At 51.5% G+C, this 19,108-nt stretch overlaps 6 protein-coding genes across 6 annotated transcripts; 1 reads left to right on the top strand and 5 right to left on the bottom strand.

Moving 5' to 3' along the window:
• Window positions 1-85: 85 nt before the first annotated feature.
• Window positions 86-2,170, bottom strand: ptaK-1 (oxidoreductase ptaK; the record flags this gene model as incomplete). Its single annotated transcript, XM_037319031.1, has 5 exons — window positions 86-724; window positions 782-1,562; window positions 1,614-1,746; window positions 1,815-2,071; window positions 2,142-2,170. The coding sequence occupies 5 exons, from the start codon at window positions 2,168-2,170 to the stop codon at window positions 86-88; spliced, it is 1,839 nt and encodes a 612-aa protein (XP_037184232.1).
• A 1,305-nt stretch (window positions 2,171-3,475) lies between these two features.
• CGCA056_v003774 (Fujikurins efflux protein) lies at window positions 3,476-4,955 on the bottom strand (the record flags this gene model as incomplete). Its single annotated transcript, XM_037319030.1, has 2 exons — window positions 3,476-3,997; window positions 4,056-4,955. The coding sequence occupies 2 exons, from the start codon at window positions 4,953-4,955 to the stop codon at window positions 3,476-3,478; spliced, it is 1,422 nt and encodes a 473-aa protein (XP_037184231.1).
• A 1,752-nt stretch (window positions 4,956-6,707) lies between these two features.
• Window positions 6,708-8,474, top strand: DIT1-3 (Spore wall maturation protein DIT1; the record flags this gene model as incomplete). Its single annotated transcript, XM_037319029.1, has 3 exons — window positions 6,708-7,116; window positions 7,175-7,588; window positions 7,645-8,474. The coding sequence occupies 3 exons, from the start codon at window positions 6,708-6,710 to the stop codon at window positions 8,472-8,474; spliced, it is 1,653 nt and encodes a 550-aa protein (XP_037184238.1).
• Window positions 8,475-8,804: 330 nt separating this feature from the next.
• abfB (putative alpha-L-arabinofuranosidase B) lies at window positions 8,805-10,316 on the bottom strand (the record flags this gene model as incomplete). The annotated part of the gene is made up of 1 exon (XM_037319028.1): window positions 8,805-10,316. One exon carries the CDS (start codon window positions 10,314-10,316, stop codon window positions 8,805-8,807), a length of 1,512 nt encoding a protein of 503 aa, XP_037184237.1.
• Window positions 10,317-12,485: 2,169 nt separating this feature from the next.
• Window positions 12,486-13,190, bottom strand: CGCA056_v003771 (Uncharacterized protein; the record flags this gene model as incomplete). The annotated part of the gene is made up of 1 exon (XM_037319027.1): window positions 12,486-13,190. The coding sequence occupies one exon, from the start codon at window positions 13,188-13,190 to the stop codon at window positions 12,486-12,488; it is 705 nt and encodes a 234-aa protein (XP_037184236.1).
• Window positions 13,191-13,887: 697 nt separating this feature from the next.
• Window positions 13,888-14,738, bottom strand: CGCA056_v003770 (uncharacterized protein; the record flags this gene model as incomplete). Its single annotated transcript, XM_037319026.1, has 3 exons — window positions 13,888-14,297; window positions 14,358-14,553; window positions 14,604-14,738. The coding sequence occupies 3 exons, from the start codon at window positions 14,736-14,738 to the stop codon at window positions 13,888-13,890; spliced, it is 741 nt and encodes a 246-aa protein (XP_037184235.1).
• Window positions 14,739-19,108: the final 4,370 nt, after the last annotated feature.

The following is a 19,108-nucleotide window of genomic DNA, read 5'->3' as shown; positions in this document are numbered from 1 at the left end:
GGCCGTAAGACATCGCTCAAAACGCCAAACTCCTGCCAATTTTCGCGCCGCCGTAGGAAAGCTCTAGCCATCAACAAATGTAGGATCATGAAAAGGATTTCTTCCGGAGTCCACTGTCAAACGGCAAAGCATTTTTTCCCCCGGATCTTTGATACTTGTTCCAAGCCACGCATCCATCTCGGACAGCGGTTGGAATATCGTACGCCTGTACCGCCTTGGGCTTCACCAGGAAGTTGGCAATGAGACCTGGGCTGGCATGCCAAGCAGTATGACAGTGAAAGCTCCAAGTACCGGGGTTCTTCGTGTCGAATTGAACAACAAGATGGCCGTTTCGACGAAGAAGCTCCGTATCGGAGCGAGCTGGGTTCTTCTTGTTGGTGATGGAGCCGTTCCAAATGCCATCGCCCTCGGCGAGGATCTGGAAGTTGCCCCCATGGATATGCATAGGATGAATGGAGAATGTGTTTTGAACAATGACTCGAACGTGGCGTGCGTCATCCGGCACGGTTGTTAGGATGTGCTGCGGTTGGGAGAGATAGTCCGTTTTCCCGTCGGCCGCCTCCAGTAAAAGAGGTCGACTCCAGTCAGCTTGGAAGGAAACGTTGTTCATCAGCCACAGCCAGTTGCCAGTTGCATTTGTCTTGTAAGACACATTGTAGAAGACGGTTATGTCAGGCTTCGCGACGCGCTTTCTGAAGAGCGGCTTCACCTTTGGTAAGTCATACTGCAAGACCTTGTCAGCATAATGTACATCGCAGTTCCGGGTTCAAGTACGACTTACATGACCACAAGATGAGTTGGTAAGCGCATAAGGAATTTCAAGTGCAGCGGGAACGGGTACAGTGGTTGGCAAAGCCTGGTCATAGAAAATAGTTGCGATAGTCTCGTTGACGTATGTGGTCGCACATCGCGATCTCATGCGCATGGCATACGCAGAGGTGGGGTCACCGGTAGCCTTGACGAGCACCTCAGCTCTGCCACCTACACCGAGAGCGATGTAATCGACCTCGTATGGTTCGACAGGCGTCCAGTCCATCGTTACCACAATAAGCTTGTGGTTGTCAATCGAAAAGACTTGGATTGCCTGGGCACCGGTGTTGATGAGGCGCAGCTTATGGGTCTTGCCAGTCTGGAACATGAACTGTGGCTTAAGAGCATTGTCGTGGCATGTGGCGTCGGTGATAGAGGGAAACTGGTAGGGCGACAGAGAGCAATCGTACGGATTCATGCCGTTGATGAGCTGGTTGGCCGAATGTGGGACTGTCACGTTTTCATCAGTACTAGTCGAGATGGCGCCCTCCGCGATGCCTTCGTAATCTCGGTGGTAGAAGTCGGAAAGCATAATAGGGCCGAGATCAATATCGTAATCGACGAACGTTGGACCGTGAATAATGATTGGCCCCCATAGCCCTCCGGCATATTGAAGTGCGTGATGGCCGTGCCACCAACTTGAGCCATAGGTGGAGGCCTTCCATCGGTATGTGAAGCTTTCACCAGGGACTATTGGGCACTGGGTGATGCCAGAGACACCATCCATCCACGGGGTCTCTTGCTGGTGGATTCTATGCGGTCGTCAGTGAGAGTCTCAAAGCAGGCTGAGCTTGGCAACTCACCCATGCCAGTGGATAGCTGTGCCCTCTTCCGGACCAGTGATGTTATTGTGGACTGTGACCTCGACGATGTCACCCCAATTCGCCTCAATCTGAGGCCCAGGAAACTGTCCGTTCACAAGTAGAAGTTCCTGTTCTGCAATGCAACAACCACTATGTTAGAAACGGGACGGTCCGAGTGAAGGATTGCGCAATGCGACATACCGAATCCATCAGGGGCTGCCCAGGTTCTCTCTACTGTCCACTCATACTTGCGAACGACGCCTGTGTCAGGCACGTTTTCCGGGTTTGACTTGCATGTGCGGCTACCCCACGGGGCTTCCTTCTTGTCTCCGGCGGGGTCGTAGTCTCTCCATCGAGGCAAGCCGGTTGCTGCTACGTAAGATACGGAGGTCTGTGTGCGGGCTTCTTGTGAATGCGCTTCAGCGGAATGTGGGAGGCCAGAAAGAAGACCGAAGAAGCTGGGGAGGTTAGCGCCGGCGATTGAAATCGGCCCCCAGAGCCGAGTCGGACCACAGAACATGAACATACCTTAGCGCCGCTGGTACCGACAACTTCATTGTGCCGACTTAGGTACACGATAGAGAAAAGCAGTCTCTTTTGCGGACACAAACCAATTGCGTAGAGAATACAGTTGGTGATGGTCAGACTCGCTGTTCCATGGCATCTCAAGGCACACGAACGTCTGACCTTTATGTTATTCCAGGAAAACCCGATGCAAGATGCGGACGGGCCGGACCAGTCGGCGACAATATTTTGGATGCCAGCAACGCCTGCGGCTGAGAACACCTCGCCAAAGCCACAATTAATCTCCATGCCTGAATTAGTTTCCGAGGTGTCCACGACTTGGTACTAGGACATCGGGTAGGTTCATGGCGCTAAGCATGCCAAGCGCGGGAGCGAAAGGGAAGGATTTAACTGTTTAGACCAAGACTATGCTCAGCTCGGGCGACCCGACTCTGGGGTCCAAATCGCGTGTCTTGGAACGCATGCTCAGAATGCGGTCAAAAAACGCGTTGGGAACAAGAAAGCCTAAGTTTGTCTTACGTTTGCGTCGTGGCAATGGCTGCACCGTCGTGGAGCTACTGCAAAACTGGTTGGGTTAGCCAGCGCCACGGTATCCCCTTTGGACGCATATCCCGGAACGGATTAAGCGCAAGCTACCAAAGAAGTAAACCAGGACAGACGCGTTCCAGACGCAAGTCAATATGCGTTACATCCAGTTTCTGTAGAGACCGCAGATACGAGCTTATCAAATGCAGCCCGAAAACAGCCTGCAGGGCTGAGTCCACGAAATAGAGTAATGGTACGACCATGGAATAGCGTACATCCTTGTCGAGTGTCTTGGGCGGAAATTCCAGGATGACTCAGATATCACAGCCCCCGAAGGCACCAAGAGCTCCAGATGACCTGACCACGTTGGAGGCATGCATGATGATCATACCAGGCATGCGCTAGAGTCTCACGAGACATCACAAGGCATCGTTGGAAAGAATGAGCTTTTCACTGCTGCGGCAAGATTCACACTCTATGCTACGTTGCAGGCAGGAACCCGACGTAGGACGGATGATCTACAACCTTGCATGATTTCCAAGTTCTTTCCAGCATTGTCATACCCGGTAGAACATCACCGAAGAACTATTGTCTTGGGACCGTTGAGACTGGGTTGGGACGCCATCATTCTGAATTTTAAATGCAACTCATATCAATCTGTGGGCGTATTATGCCCAGAAGAAATACCCAAAAACTCCAGAAACATGCTAGACCCCGTGTAAATGCATCAGTAAAACCCAACCCCAAAACAAATTAATCGCTCAACGCCTGCCGTCCACGAAATTCCAAGTTGACGTGTTGCAAAAGAGAGTTTACGAATGAGTGATTCTCCAGAAGTCTTTTTGGCCAACCTGCTTGATTTTCGCGAGAGCAACCAGGAGTCCACCGACAAGCATGGTTGTACCAGCGAACAGCTGTGCGTAGAGAAAGTCGCCTTTTCCGAGAGTAACAAGGCTTCCGCCGATGGGTGGACCAGCCAAGCAGGCAAAGCTGACGACAGTAAAGACCATGCCAATTCTGACGCCTAGCTTTGACATGTCGGATGTGACCTCGCCCATGGATGCCGTGAATAGAGTCTGCACCGCATTTACGGTGAAGGCGTAAGCAATGACCCAGACAGTGAGACCAGTGGTGGAGTGCACGCCGATCCATGCATAGACATTAAGGCTGCTAAGGAGGGTCGAGATGACCAGGGTCCTCAGAGGCTTGATAGACCTGTCGGCAAAGTACGGGGGAATCAGGCGTCCCGTGATGCCTACAGCAGACATGGTGATCAGAATCGTCAAAGCGCCGTTGTCATCAAGGCCAAGGTTTTTGCGGCCGAAAAGGGGGACCTGCAGAGGAGTTAGCACCAAGAAGTATTATTTCGCACATCCAATCAAGCCTGCTCACATAGTAATATGCAAAGTACGCCCCGAGCAAGGTGAAGAACATGCCAATCGTGAAAAGCAGATAAGGTAGCTCCTTGAAGGCAGCCAGCTCAAGGAGTGGCCCAGAGGATCGTTTCGTCTCCTTTGGTCGTGAGATGAGAAAAATAATGACGCTGTTGAAGAGCACCAAAAAGCCCATAGCGCGGAGGGTCCACGAGATGCCCACCGCAGGGATCAGCTGGCGTGCCATGATGGTGAAAATGACAGCTCCGATGGGTGCACCGCAGGAGCTGATGCCGAGAGCAAGGCCGCGTTTCTTGGTGAAGTACTGCGAGACCAACCAGACGAGGGCAGTGAAGTGCATGCCATTGCCGATACCCGTTGCAATTCCCTGAGACAGTAGTAGTTGCCAGTACCTGTCAGACCAGGAAGCGCCGAAGATGCCACCGATTTGAAAGATGAATCCAGTCAGTAGTGTAGTCCTAAAGTACCCCGCGTCGATGGCCCTTCCGCTGACTGTGCCGAGGAGAAACAGCAGGAAGATTTGCATGGATCCAATCCATGAGACGTCAGACGCCGTTGAGCCGTGCAACTCCTCCACGTAGAAGGATTGGAAGACGCCAAAGGCTGTAATGAAGCCAAAGCCGTCCAGCACGAGAAGGAAGGCAGACAAGACTTGCAGCCAACCAACGAAGCCTCCGTCAGGCGCGTCGACGATAGCCTCAGACTTTTCCTCATCGGTATGGCTTGATGATTGCTGCCCTTCTGAATGCCTCTGATCGGGCTCGTATGGTTGGAACTCTTGGTTGCTCAGCATATTGGTCTGCTTGTGGGTGTAATGATTATCGGTCAAAGTCATCTGGTCTGGATCTGCGGCTTGCGCTCCGTATTCAACTGCGGGTGGACGGACGACGTTCTCCATGGTAATGAAGTTGGCTACGATTGAGATGGTGATGCAGAAAGGAATGATTCAGTCAAAGTGTCCGCGGAAAGCGTGGGCTAAGCGACGTGTCAGAAATCGACAGCTGGAATTTGATGAAGCATTCACGGTGTCAACGAGCGGGGGCATGGCCAAGTGTTAACAAAAGAAAATACTCCATCTCCAGTCCGCGTCTTCATAGCAAAGTTGCCGGTCCGTTCACGGCGAGTAAGTTGTCAAAAGTCGATATGCACCGGATTTAGAAGCACTGGGCACAAGCCATGACCAGCCTCGACCACTACGCCGGCGAAGCCATGCTAAGCCTTCTACCAGCCTAGACTCAGCAAGCACAACAGATAATCCGGGGCGTTCAAAAACTCCCATCGTGGTCGGACAGATTATTTCGGTGCATTTGCCCTCCCTCCCAGCCCTAACAACCTGCCTGCCTAGACATGCAAATAAGAAGCGCTAGAATATGTCGTGTCTTGCAATTGGCCTGATCATGCCTGGCCTGGCACTAGTTGCCGACGGCTAGTTACTTGCAGCGACGACAAGCGCTTACGGCTAGGCGGTGTCATCCTAGCGGGAATGTCCTTGTAAACTGCTGATGTCCTTGGCATCTGATGATCGCATACGATCTAGCGGGAAGACTGTGATTGGACAAGTTCCCCCAAGTGTCATGGCTGACAAGGATGGAGACCCCTGCCATGAGGCCTGACAAAGGGAGCCACATATTTGGCTTGGCTGATACTTTTCTACCATGCAAGTCATAATATTTTCTATACCGAGCCTGCTTGACCGTTTGAGGCCAAACTGAAGTCTCAGCTATTGGCCAGAGCTTCTACATCTGTTTTAGCTGCACTATTTTACTCTCTGTATAAACAAGCCATGCAGTGATCGACAAGATCGCATCCGCTCTGCCAAGTGCAACGATACATGCCGTCCCCACTCGACGGACAAAATTCCCGCCCACCGGTTTCTCAGGCGTGAACTTTACGGAATCCAAGTACCATATCCCCGGGACCAACTGCCAGCGAATACATGTGCTCTCGCAGGGTAATAGCAACTACAGAATACGAGAGCTCGCACAATCTTTCGTAACAGAATGACGACAGCCGGCATGTTTCTCTGGCGCACCTGGCTCCATACCATTCGGCCAAGCCAGTTTGATCGGCTGTCGTCGGTGACAATCGCTCGGTATGCCCGTTCTTGACCAACACGAAGGTAAGCCTGAGCCTCGATCTTGAACGTGGCGCCCGGTCTTATTCCTATTTTGAGGTTGACTGAACCTTAAGTCAGAATGCAACCACTCTCGCACGACAGAACGCCAGCCACAGCTCGAATGGGGAATGATGGGGAATTCTTGGCCCAGACTGTGCGTGTTCGACGTGTTCAGCCTTCAGCTTGGGGGCCTCTGGGGTGCCCAGCTGGGCTAGTCCGGGCGCCACGTTTTGTTCCAGTACTCAGGTCTGAAAGTCTCCGTTCAACATGCTGTATGCATTCGGCGTACTGGCAGCCAGGTGGAGATGGCCTCAGCCTTCTAGAACTTGGCTTTCAAGTATAAGAAGATTATCACCAGACGCCTGATTCGGAGCTGAAGGAACAAGACAACAACCACAATTACAATCACAACTTAGTGCATTCATCTTATAATAATCACTGCATCCCCTTTCCTCGGATACAGCTTCTGCTCTCAGTCTCTTTAGAGTCATATACCAACTGTTCATCTATCTTTTCCTTTCTTAGTCTATCAAAATGGCTGTCACTGCTCCCATCGTCGCTCCCAACCATGACGACCCCAAGAAGATGGTCATGGGCGACAAGCCCAAGCCCAAGCCTCTCCTCCAAGTCCAAGCTCCATTGAGCTGGCAAAAGAGCGTCCTCGCAACCCTCGACACTGGCTTCTCACCTGTGGACACCAGCAAGCTCAAGAGTCCTTTGAGGGCATTCAACATTAACATGATTTCCGACCTTGAAATCGGTTCGCCAATTGACTCTTCCGAGGTCGAGATCCAGAGTCCTCTCAGAGCATTCAGCATTAACTTGGCATCCGACGATGCCGTCCCCGGTTCTCCCATCAACCCATCCGACCTCAAGAGCCCTCTCAGAGCCGTTAGCATCACAACGGGTCCCGCATTGTCACTCGACTCCGCCTCAAGCCAAGGTAAGCAGCGCCACCAACAATGTTGAATCCACACAAGTAGCTAACTTTGGGGTTGCAGATAACTTCATTGTTGCAAATGATGAGAAGATCAGGCTCCAAAGTCCTGCTGATATCCCCACACCTCCTCCTGAGGCGTCCTCCGAGACTGAGATTGCCCACAAGATCATGGACATCTTCCAGTCTTACGGCAGACACATCCTTCCCGAGGGCGAGACTGAGCACACCTGGATCGGACGCAAGATGTTCCTTCCCCGTGTCGAGCAGTACATCCGTGATAATGTTCCCATCAAGATGATCATCCCTTCCTTCCCATGGAAGAGCATCAACCGCGTGGATAAGGTCATTGGTGTTCTGCCCGATCTCGGTGAAGATCTTGCGCTTGCCAGACTCAATGCCCTCTGCGTTGACATTGGCAAGGTGTACCAAGGTGGCGCCGAGGTCCACATTGCCACCGACGGTCTCGTGTTCAACGGTATGTCTTTCTCAATCCCTATCCTCAATTTCGCTACTGATACTAACCCTCGATAGACGTCGTCGGTATCTCAGACGATGAGACCTGGGAGTACGGATCCACTTTGATGGACATGGCCGCTAAGAAGGGCTACAAGGGCATCAAGCTCCTCCGTGTGATGGACTTCCTGGGCATGACCGACGGCCTCGGCCCCATGACCAAGGAGCAGTATATGACCCAGGTCGACGAGGCCCGCAAGCAACTCGAGTCCCAATTCGGAAATGCCCTCGAGGAGGTCCGCAAGATGATCGACACTGACAACGACACCCTCATGACCTACCGTGGCTTCATCCGCTTCCTCGAGGTCGACCTCCGCAACAGCCCTGTCGCCGCGCATGCCACCTCCGGCCACAAGTACCGCAAGGTCGTCAAGGAAGTCGCCATGAAGATGATGATGCGCGCAGAGTCCTTCACCAAGATCATTCTCGCCACCTGTCCCGACTACGTCCGTCTCTCCATCCACCCTTCCAGCGGTGCCGTCAAGCTGTCCATGCCGCTCCTTGTCGAGAAGCACAACCCTGAGGGCTTCCCTCGCACCCCCTGGCACAGCTGCATTGCCGTCTCTCTCGATGGTGGATATCGCTCCCTGCACGCTCGCGATGTTCGAGACACGCATGACTTGGTCATGAGGAACGGTCAGCCCTGGTGCTTCCGCGAGAAGTCTGAGCTGTTTGACCTCGGCGATAACGTAGAGATTGAGCACATGTACCCATGCGGTATTGAGGTCCGCCCTAAGGATGGTGCATCGGATGCCAACCTCGGCGAGGTAGCCAAGGAGAAGCTGACGAAGCTGGCCAAACTCCAGCCCGTTAAGGCTGTTGGCTTCGCCGATGCTTCTACCTTCTAAGTGGAACTTTCTGTTTGACGTTAGCCTGGGCGGCTAGGAAAATGGGGATCGGGACTCACGGGTGGATGAAAATTCTTGGAAGCATGGCATACGGAACAAGGCGTTTTTGGGATGGCTTCGTGATATTCTCTTACGCATACTAATACTGATGCATAGGATGATACTTTTGCTAGGAAGACTCAAATGCTAGACAATATTCATCACACTTTTTTGATCATCACCTAGCCCGGTTGCATGTGCTTTCATAATGCATTCTCATTCATCTATTTTTCTTAGTTAACTTAGATATAACTCCGCCTCAAACTATCTCAACTCTACGCGAGAGAATCCTTAAGCGAAGCTAGAGGCAACAACGAAGCTGGCGTCGTCGTTGAATGAGGTCGCAGAGTCGAAGGTGTGAACACCACCGTTACTCGCCGCATAGCCAACATTGTTGTAGTGGCGGAAGTAGCGAGTAGGGTATCCCCAGGCGCGGATGGACAGACCCTGGCCGTTGAGACCAGACTGAGGGCAAAAGGTAGCATCTTCCTTGAACTGCTTGGTGCCATCGTTGGCAGCGACCTGAAGCTCGAAGTTGTAGTGGCGGATGTAGCTGCCGGCGGTGTCCTTAGACTCGAAAGAGTAGCAGCCGCTGTTACCAAGACCGGTGCGGACGGTCCAGCTTGCCTGTTGCTTGAGGGCTGTGGCGCTGGAGGAGGTGACGACCTGGGTGTTGACGGTGGCGCCGGTGTGGGTGATGTATCTGTCGGTGTAGCCGGAGGTGGTGACGCGGAAAGAGTAGGAAGAGCCAACAGTGAGGGCCTGTCCGCTGACGAGGGAGGAGGTAGCGTACTTGGCCGCAACGATGTTGGCCTGGACTGAGTTCTCGGTGGCATCGGTGGGGTATCCAGAGGTCATGACACCCTCGTAGAAGGTTCCCTGGGCGCTGATGCTGTTGTCACCGCCAATGCCGAGAATAATAGCACCCTCCTTCTTCATGGGGTTGTATCCAGACGCCGTCGGACGGACGCCGCTGTAGTAGGTCGAAAGCGAGCCGGAAGCGGCGTTCGCACCGCGAATAGCCCACAGGTTGGGTCCTCCCTTGATGACCGCGGTAGTGAAGCGGGTGGTGATGCTCGGGTCGTTTGCGTTGTTTCCCGAGCTAACACCGGAGAACAGGCCGTTCTCGAGATCAGCCATGATCCACGGACCGCTGCCGGAACCGGTGCCCCAGACAGTGCTGTCACCGAAGTAGATGGCCTCCATGTGGCCGTTGCCGGTGTCGGTGCTGCTGGTCTCAGCGTTGCCGTAGTCAAAGCAGCAGCCGCCGTTGTAGTGAGTACCGTCAAGGACGGCGTACATGCCCTCGGCCGCGTCGCCGGTAGCGGTACCGCTGGCCTTGTTGTTGCGGTACCCCGTGCCGGGAGAGATGAAGACGCCGTACGCCTTCTGGCCGTTCAAAGTGACGGGTGCACCAATGGCACTGGCCAAGTTGTCGGAGCCGTCCGCCTCTGGGCCCTTGAAGGCACCTCCCGGCGCTTGAGTAAGATGGTTTCCCTTTCCAGACTGATCGTAGATGATAGTGATCAGGCAAGTAGTGCTGGCACAGAAGGTGTCTTGAGCGGCAGCATTGGCAACACCACCAGCAGACAGGGGCGCAATGTTGAGGGTGACACCATCAGAGCCACGCTTAACCTGATATAGCGAACCTGAGTACGCGCTGTAAAGAGCTCTGGTAGTGCTGTGAGCCGCGATGCAGGGCGTGCCGCCGGAAGAGTAGATATCGCAAGGTCCGGCAGAGACCAGGGAGCCGGTGGCAGTGAGGCCCAGGGCCAGGAGGCTTGGTCGTGAGAAGACGTGCATCTTGGATCAGTCTTGGCAGGGGAATGAGAAGCAGAACGGTGGAGCTGGGTCGCCTGGTGAGCTTCTAAGACTCGATGCCGAGAAGCTGGGCAATGCTTGGTCTTTTAAGTGTCGACAATGTTCATCAAGTCTTCCCGTCTTTTCATGATTTCTATGAAGACATCTCGTTCCTGAATGGAGAGCAAGGGGTGGCACGCGGTCCTCCAGTGACCATGAATTCCTCCAATAATTGCAGATCGCATTGATTGACTAATGCAACCTTCCCCACTGGTGATACGCGTCCGCTTGGACTCGCCTTGACAATGTACCATTATTGATGAAGCGGATGGCCGAATGGGCTTAGGGTGCGGGGTTGGCGTTGAAATCCATCGCAACAGAACCGGCGCCGGCAGTCCTTGTCTTTTGAGATGAAGCGGTCCAATAGAAGGATGGCGTTCCTCCAGAAGACTGCGCGATTATATCTCACGAGCAAGACAATTTGATCGCATAGAAAAATGATCTAGTGAAAGGCAGTTAAAGGCGGGTAGATCTCGTCCCAACTGTTGATCTTGAACTTGTTGTTTTTCGAATGCCGAAGTACCCCAGACCCCAGACCCCGGACCGACCCCAGTGTGTGGAGAAAGCCAAATCATGGCCAAGAAATTTGTGCCCAATGGCGGAATGCGACAAATGCTTGTTTTGGAGAAAACAATGAAGACCTTGCGGGGATGTGCTAGCTGCCGTCTCGGCGACACATGGGATAAACACGCAGATGGCACCTCAATCATGTCTAGAACAACTGTCAATGCTTCACATAAACGAAGATCTTTCAAGTTGACGACGATCTCTCCTCAAAACCAACGACCTCTACAATCAGATGAGATATTCCAGTCATTTGCGCTGATGTCTTCAGAACTGGCCGGAAGCTTGGTTCTGGCGGATTTTCCGACGGTCGCATTCGCTCAAATTGGCCAATGGAGCGCTTAACAGCCACACGGTCACGAGGAAGAGTCCGGTGCCGACGTAGCCGTGCTAAGGTCGCAATGCACGCCGGCGACTGGCGCATTTACCGTTCCCGCAGGCCCAGTTCAGCTCAGCAAAAACTAACCACTCGATGGGTCGCTAAAGTCGAGCCGCGCCAATGGGTGAGACGGCGAAGGACATGATCAGGCCAGGAACCATCACGTGTGAAAGAGCGCACGGACAAAGATCCGAAGTTTGACGATAGACCTGCCGAGATCCTTGGTGGATGCGGGACCGATCGAGATGGGCGTGAAGCCGAGGCGCGATTGAGAGAAAAAGGGGAACGGTGATGACATCCTACATAAGTGGCCGGCTTTGGGGCCGGGACTTGGACCGACGCCTGGTCTAGAAGCAGGACCACGGTCATTAATACGATCCACACCCGCTAAATTAGATAAGCGACGATACGTCAGCTTTGCTCGGATTCAACTCGGCTGCCTTTGCTTCCTCCGGTGGAGACTGCGAACGGCATTGTGCAGCATTATTCAATACATCTTACTAACTATTGTACAAGGGCGTCTGGTTCTCCTTCAGTTATTCATCGAAAACTTCATTTAAAAGAGAAGCATCAAGAACATTAGCTTGTGAAGTGAGGTAACCCTGTCGAGTAATAAGTGAAGATTACGGATCGTACTCAATTATAATTAAGGCTTCTGAAGTTACCTTTCTCTAGAATTTTGCGCTCTTGTTCATTTTGTGTCTAGGGATTTACATGTACAACAGGAAGTTTAGAGTCATCCACGCTACAGTTGATGAACAATATCAGTCAAACAGCTACCAGCTATTGTTATCGCTCCGTATGGTAGATAAGATCAACATTGCCACGGTTACTGCATGGGGTGTCATCTGTGAGACAGATCCAGTAATACGAAAGTTGCTGTATTTCTAATGCTTTTATTCTGTGTTAGAAATACGCAATGAGAAACATGACTTCGTGAATCCTCAGTAAGCCCTAAACCTCATCGAAGATCCTCTGGAAACTCTCAATTCAACAATCTTGATGAAAAACATCTACTTATCCCATCTATTCCAGTACGTCTGAATTTCCAACGTCGCTAATCAGATAATCAGAACCGGAACCCCTGGTTTCAGCCACTTGACCTTGTCGTCAACACCTTCATCCTTGAAATCCTTAGCTAATCCTTCCTCGAACTGAGTGAAATGACCTCACGACTTATCGTAATGCATGGGCACCAAGTGATCTGCCTTGATCTCTCGGAATAATCGAGCCGCCTGCTTGCCGTCCATGGTGATCTGCAGCGGTGTGTCCATGTCGGGAAGCTGCACATGAGCGAATCCAAGATTCATCATGGCAATGGGAACGTGGAACCTGTCGACAATCTTGGTCAACTCGTCGTTGAAGACCGTGTCGCCGGTGAAGTAGATTGCGTTCGGCAAATTTTTCGGTCCAATCCCGAAGTCATCAGAGGATACCAAGAAGCCAATGCATTCACCGCCGGGCAGGTGCTGGCACGGGGTGGCGGTGATGCGGAAGACTTTGCCGCCGATGTGTCTCTCAACAGTGTCCCATGGCTTCATGCCAACTACCGCCGGGCGAGGTGCGAGATTCTTGGCTCCGTCCATGGTAGTGAAGACGTGTCGGCCGTCAAGTAGCCTACGGCCCAGCTCGTCGAGATTGTCGGGGTGGTCTTCGTGGCTCAGGAGCACTGCATCGATTGGAGGAAGCTGATCAAGCCTGAGAGCGGGGTCTTCGGTGTTTTTGAGGATAGTGATGCCAGCGTCCCAAGTGGTGCCTGCTGGCGAAAAGAAGGGGTCGGTCAAAAAGCGCACGCCATCGATCTCGAGGATGGCAGTCGCAGTTCCGATGTGAGTTATGCTCACTTTGGGCTTGAAGCCGGTTCCGGAAGACATTGCTGGAGGTTTAAACTGAAAACGTGCGTTGTTGGATCTGGATCGGGTTGGAATGGTTGTCGGTGCATACTGCAACTGAAACCAACATCTACTGGGTGTTATCGCTACTATTTATGTTCCTTGAAATGTTTCGAAGTATTTCTTACTGGGGCTGTAATAGCTCCGACGTTTCTCGGAAATTTCAAACAAGGCTTTCTCACGTCTGGCGATCCCATGACTTGAAACTTGCAACCATGATTCAGCAAGGGTCGTTTTAACAAATCCATGTAAGCCGCCGGTTACCAACCCAAAAGCATGCGATGGTTGGTAGCCCCGCAGTGAATAGACACCATTTATACGTGGGCTGAAAGTGGGTTTGACAACAAGAACGTTAAAGTCACTTGCCTTTCAGTAAAATGAGGTCATCGATGGCAGGTTCCCCGCCTAATCTCTGTAACCAACGATCAGCCTTGCCATTCTGCATCTCGTATTGTGAAAAATTGCGGTGATAGCAGGAGCTCGTACTTCTGCTGTAACGTAAATTCACGTGCGAGTGAACCCTTTTGGGAATGAGGTTCTATGAGGCAGTACGTGTATGGACTTCAAGAAGGGCAATGATTGCTCTATGTGGATACAGAGTCAGTCCCACTCGAGAAGCCGCTCGTTTCTATATTTTGTAGCTGTAATCTGTGCGCTTTCTGACATAGTAAGGCGGCTTTTACAACGTATGCTTTGCACTCTTTGTATCAGATCTGTCTACATTACCAGCGAACGGACTAGAACACTTACCCGCTTGCCACACTTGTCCAATATGGAGAACGGAGTCAAGATACGTTTCAACCTTTTCGGGGTCTGTGCCAATGTCCCCACAGGAAACTCGATATAGTGGCCTCTCTGCAAGCTCGGCAACGCCCTCGGCTGTTAGTGTCTTCCCTGTTCCAGGCCCGCCATGCAAAAGAATCATGGCGCCTTTCCCCTTGCCTTCGACAATATCCGGAGACATATCTGACGAGACGTGTCCCCGAATCACAGCTTCAATGAGCTCCTTATGATTGTAGTCCAGTACTAGCTGCTCAAAGGCATTTTTGTTCCATTCGATGGCGCTGATATGCTCGACCTTTAAAGTCCCTATTGACATCGTCAGTCACGTCCAGTTGAAACACCTGTCTCGTTGTGGTGAGAGCTCAATCCACTTCTTATCATGCATGCCAGACCCGAGCAAGGTCGGCGGCAAAAGGAGCAAGAAATTGTCACATGGAGGTTCACCCCTGCACAAGATCTCGTAGGCTAAAGTCTGTGTGCTTTTAGGGGAATCTTCCTGTTTATCGTCATCCGAATGAAGGGTCTTGTACATTTCCATGTCGATCATGTATCGTGGGTTAGACTGCTTGGTTTTAGCTTCATGCATCAGACTGCGAAACATGGGCTTCATACCGCACGGATTTCGAAATGCGAAATTGGTGCATTGTAGGCAACAAATCTTCGCGTTCGACACGACCAAACCTTTTCACCAGACCCCCTCAGTGCAGCCTTGAATTTACCCGTCCGGTCAAATCGCAACGGATACATTGACAGTCCTTCTATATTCAAGGGACCCTCCTCGTTCGGTGGCAATTCGAGTTTGAAGACTTTCTCTTGTTTAGTGAAGCTCCCGTCGAATTCCCAGCTGAAGCAGGGAAGCTCCCAAGGGACTCTCGACGTAAGCAAGCTTCCGCAAGTGGCGAATCCCCTTGGCTTTCCTTGCTCAAAACTGACAACGATATCTTCAGGGCGAAAGAGCATACTGATGTGGCTTTTCTTTACCAGCCCTTGGGAAAACAGTAGCTCAGCCTCGGCATATGATGGCCCGAATGTGTCTTCCACATAGTTCACTAACTGAATAGCATGCCGGCTTTGGTCTTCACTGTGTCCCTCATGTACCCTCGATCTGATGAAAGATCTGGCATGATAAATTTGGATATAAGGAGGTCGAAGCTCCCCTTCCCATCCAGACAACGGGTTTGGTTTGGTGTCGGCTAAAGCCTCCATCGTTCGGCGAAGCTGTTTGGATACGTGAATCTCGTCACTTGTTGACTTCGCGAGTTCAGTGTCATCGTCGAGAACATCAAAATAGGGCCAAAGTTCCTCGGGAATAGGCGGATCCAGGCATGGCGACGGGTTTCGGGTAAAGTGGTCCTCCACATCCTTGTGGAAGCGCTCGCAGTCGTAAAGTCGAACAACGATCAAATTGCCGTTCCCGGAAGATTCAATGCTTCTCTCAGGACTATGAATGGGTAGGTTGCCCCTCAAGGCACTTGCTCTGCTGTCTCCCTTGAAAAGACGGGGGACGTCTTGATACATGGTGCTCTGCGCGTGTCTCTTGTGGCCGCTAGCCTTCTTTCCACACTGAACATGGTGAAGTACCGACACCGTTGGTCCCAAAGATGTATCTTGGATCTTTTGGAACTCTGATGCCTCCAGATTCAATCGCTTTTGGGCAGGCCAGCTGACAGGGTGCATTTCCTGGTGCGAGCATTCGACCTGCGGGGTTTCTTCCCTAGGCCGTTTCCGAATGCATGTGTTGTCAGGGTTGGACATGTGTAACCTCTTTCCGTTATGAGACTATCAAGATGCTAAGCTGAGCTAGGATGATGGACGACGGGAGTGTTGTATCATATGACGGGTTAAATGTATGGTGGCGCAAGGATGGAGAAGTTTTGAAATGAGCTGATTGCTTATCACTCAGAATCCCACCCTCAGTTCTGTCCTGTGACTTGACACGCGGCGAGCTGTGATTGGTGCGCGTCCGAAGGCCATATTCTGCAAGAATCCTCAACTACGAGGAAATAAGACAATATGTCCACTTATCTGGATGGTGGACTTGTTTACTCGCCAGCGTTGGGCCGTAAAGATTTCACTTAGTCGTAGGCATGAACTAATTAGCAAACACCAGTTGCGTTGGGCCTTTCAAGTATCATTCAAATTGATACATGCATTTGATATTTTTTTAAGAAATGTTCAGTGTATGAAAGAATGCTGCTTCTTCTACAAACTGATAATATGCCGGAACAAGATTGTCAACCCCATTCCTAATCCGTCCTCTTTCTACCGATTCGCAGGTAATGCAACCTGCTGCATACTGCAGTATTCACACCTCCGGTGTTGACAACTGGGACAGAAATTGTCTCTTCCAGCATTCAGAGGCCCTGTGCTACAATTCGACTAGGAATATGTGTCAGTGGTATCAAGTCTCTCTGTTGGGGTGTGGTAGTTCGTACACAATACCAGACCCAAGCATATGTCACAGCAGGTTTTGTTTTGCCGCCTTGACGTCCAGAACTTTTGCCGCTGAATGATGTCGAAGAAGATGCTCTTGAATTTTGACTCGAGTTTCCAACAGCTACGAGCTTTTCTTTGTTCACTTTCGGTTGCTTAGTACAATCTTTCGAAATTGTTTGACTCGGTGCCTTTCCGTTTGATGGCATTGTGGGGGCGGATGTCGTGGAAAGTCGAACAACACGCACAGGCCAATCTCATCCACGTTTATCATTATCAAATTCTGTTTCCATGTATCGCAGGACAACAAAGTTGCATGAGCATGGCGGATAGAGAATTTGTCTAGAGAATCCAAATGTGGGCTCTCTAGGGAGTGATATATGAAATGAGGGGAAAGATAAAGGTTGCCTGATGGGCTGTGTAACGTGGTAGGCACTCGGTGGCTCCAGTTCGTATGCATCCGCGATTGGTTACTCCGGACAGGGGAGCATTCCTCTCCTGGCGTAGGCAGACAATCAGGCTGCCAAAAGCAAACCCAAACCCAAGGCTGAGTTGGGGCGCAGCTCCCTCTTCCACTAGACAACCAAGATGGTCTTGGTCACGTTCAGTTGATTTTGAGACGCTTTCATGCTGTTAGAATACGTACGTGACCGGCCTAGAGCATGTGTTTCGTCAATTTTGGTAAACAGTGGGGTGGACTCATTTGCATCAGGTCATGTTCGTGTACGGACGGGTCTTCGACGTATCTTGTCAAGGGGAAACTTGACGAATGACAAATTTGGAGCGAGACGACCCACTGAGGCCGGGGAACTGATGTTATGTTTGTAATTGATCACCCTCCTACCTCTATTTTTGCCAATCTTTGCACCAGGAAAGTGAGCGTTGAAACTAAGACCCCCCCAGTCGCTACAAATACTTGGCACATGTCCTTTCTAATCAAATCAGCCAGTCATGGCGGTCGCCTCTACTAATCGTCTTCATTGATAGATCCCATTTGAACCAGGATTGACACTGAAGCGATTATGAGACCTACCATAGACTCAGACCATTGCCTCAGTGTTCTCCAAATCCGCGCCGTTTTGGTGTTCCTCGATGTGGCGTCATGAATGAGCTGAAATATTTGAGATCGGGGTTAAAGGTTGTTGATAGCTTAGAAATGCTGGATGGCGGGGCTTTTTGTAAACAGAGGTGTGGTGTTCTGCCGACTTTTGAACCGTCTTTAGATCCTCTTGTGTAATCGTTGCTTTTGCGAGCTGCGTCATCTCCAATGCGTCCTCTGCTGTAATTCCTGGTACCACGAATGGCCTTGAGTCGAGTTTGGACATGTCGCGGTCTTCAAGAACGTGAACATCAAGGTCCGATTGCGGATCGAATGTCAATCAGCGCTTAGGACAGTGAGGATCAATTTTGACCTTCCGGTGCTTGATTATTCTGCGCAGTACAGGTCGTATCTGGGGCAATTGTCGATGGCCGTTTAAAGGATAACATGGAAAATACAGACCGGCAGAACGCGCGCCTTTCTTCTTTCGTCCTCTATCAAATATCCGCGGTTACCTTTCGCCTGGCAGTTCCGAGTCCCGCCCTCGACTCCCGCTATATCTCTTTCTTTTAGTTCTTGAAAGTATCATGCCTCCTTCTATTGATGGTGGTGACGCCTGGCCTGGCAACTGCTAAGATGACTTGTGTAGGGCGAGGTCCCACCTGCCATGCTGGAAAGCACATGATCTCTCTCGTAAAACACGATGTTGCTTCGAGTGGTCGTGCGATATCGTTCGATGCGTGGCAGGGCTCCGGAGTGGTTTAGTCGGTCGGTTCAGGTCGAGGAGCATGCTCGTAGAGTGAAGCAGGAAGGGAGATCGATCGTTGGAAGACCGGAGATGGCCCAGGGAAGAGACAGAGTCGCGCCCAGCGTGCCCCTGAGGCATCGCCGACGTCTGGCCTGACTCGTCGCTCTGGGACCATGTAGCCTGGATTGATCCAAGTCTCTTCACGTCATCGGAATGACGTCCTCGCGGTTGTTTGGTAGCCATGCTGATTCAGAAATTGTGACTGGGGCCGTCGATCGCTGGACATGCATGTCCTGAAATTGGAGATTAAAACAAGCGGAAATTGTGACAAACGAAGCGGAAAGAAATCGACATGGCTTATGGTCAGGTGAAGAGGCTATGCTATATCGGTGAGATGGCTTTCCCCATGATCTACGAAAATTTGTTCGATGGCCCGCGGCTCTACGCTTCAGCTTCAGGCTTGATATGTAGAGGACGTGGCTAGTCAATGAGAACGAGCACTAGGATCACAAGTACTCACCTGGACGAGTATCGGGGAACATGCCATATTCAGACTGGGAACGAGCATTGATATTTCGATGTGTATCTACCGCATCTGTCTTGCTTTCTTAAATGAATTCTCCCTGGCGTCCTTCCACCTGGTGAAGTCGCTGATAGGGCTCGCCTTATGTCAGCATAAATGGATCAATAAGGGTCGGATCGCAGGAGCCCCTGTCGCATTCTCAGCGACTGGGGTCTCGCATGGAGGTTCCAGAAGGAGTGAAAATAACTCGGGACGATATCACAGCTTATCGGTGGACATCCGAGACGGGTGACACGGGGGACCCGGGGAGGGTTGGTCGCGATGCGCTAATCTTGGAGCAAGATTTGGAGTTGCAGACGGGGGGCTTCTTGGCA

The sequence above is a fragment of the Colletotrichum aenigma genome (assembly GCF_013390185.1).
Source record: "Colletotrichum aenigma strain Cg56 chromosome Unknown KSG_Cg56_contig02, whole genome shotgun sequence".
Classification (NCBI taxonomy): Eukaryota; Fungi; Ascomycota; class Sordariomycetes; order Glomerellales; family Glomerellaceae; genus Colletotrichum; species Colletotrichum aenigma.
This window is presented reverse-complemented; position numbering and strand designations above follow the sequence as displayed.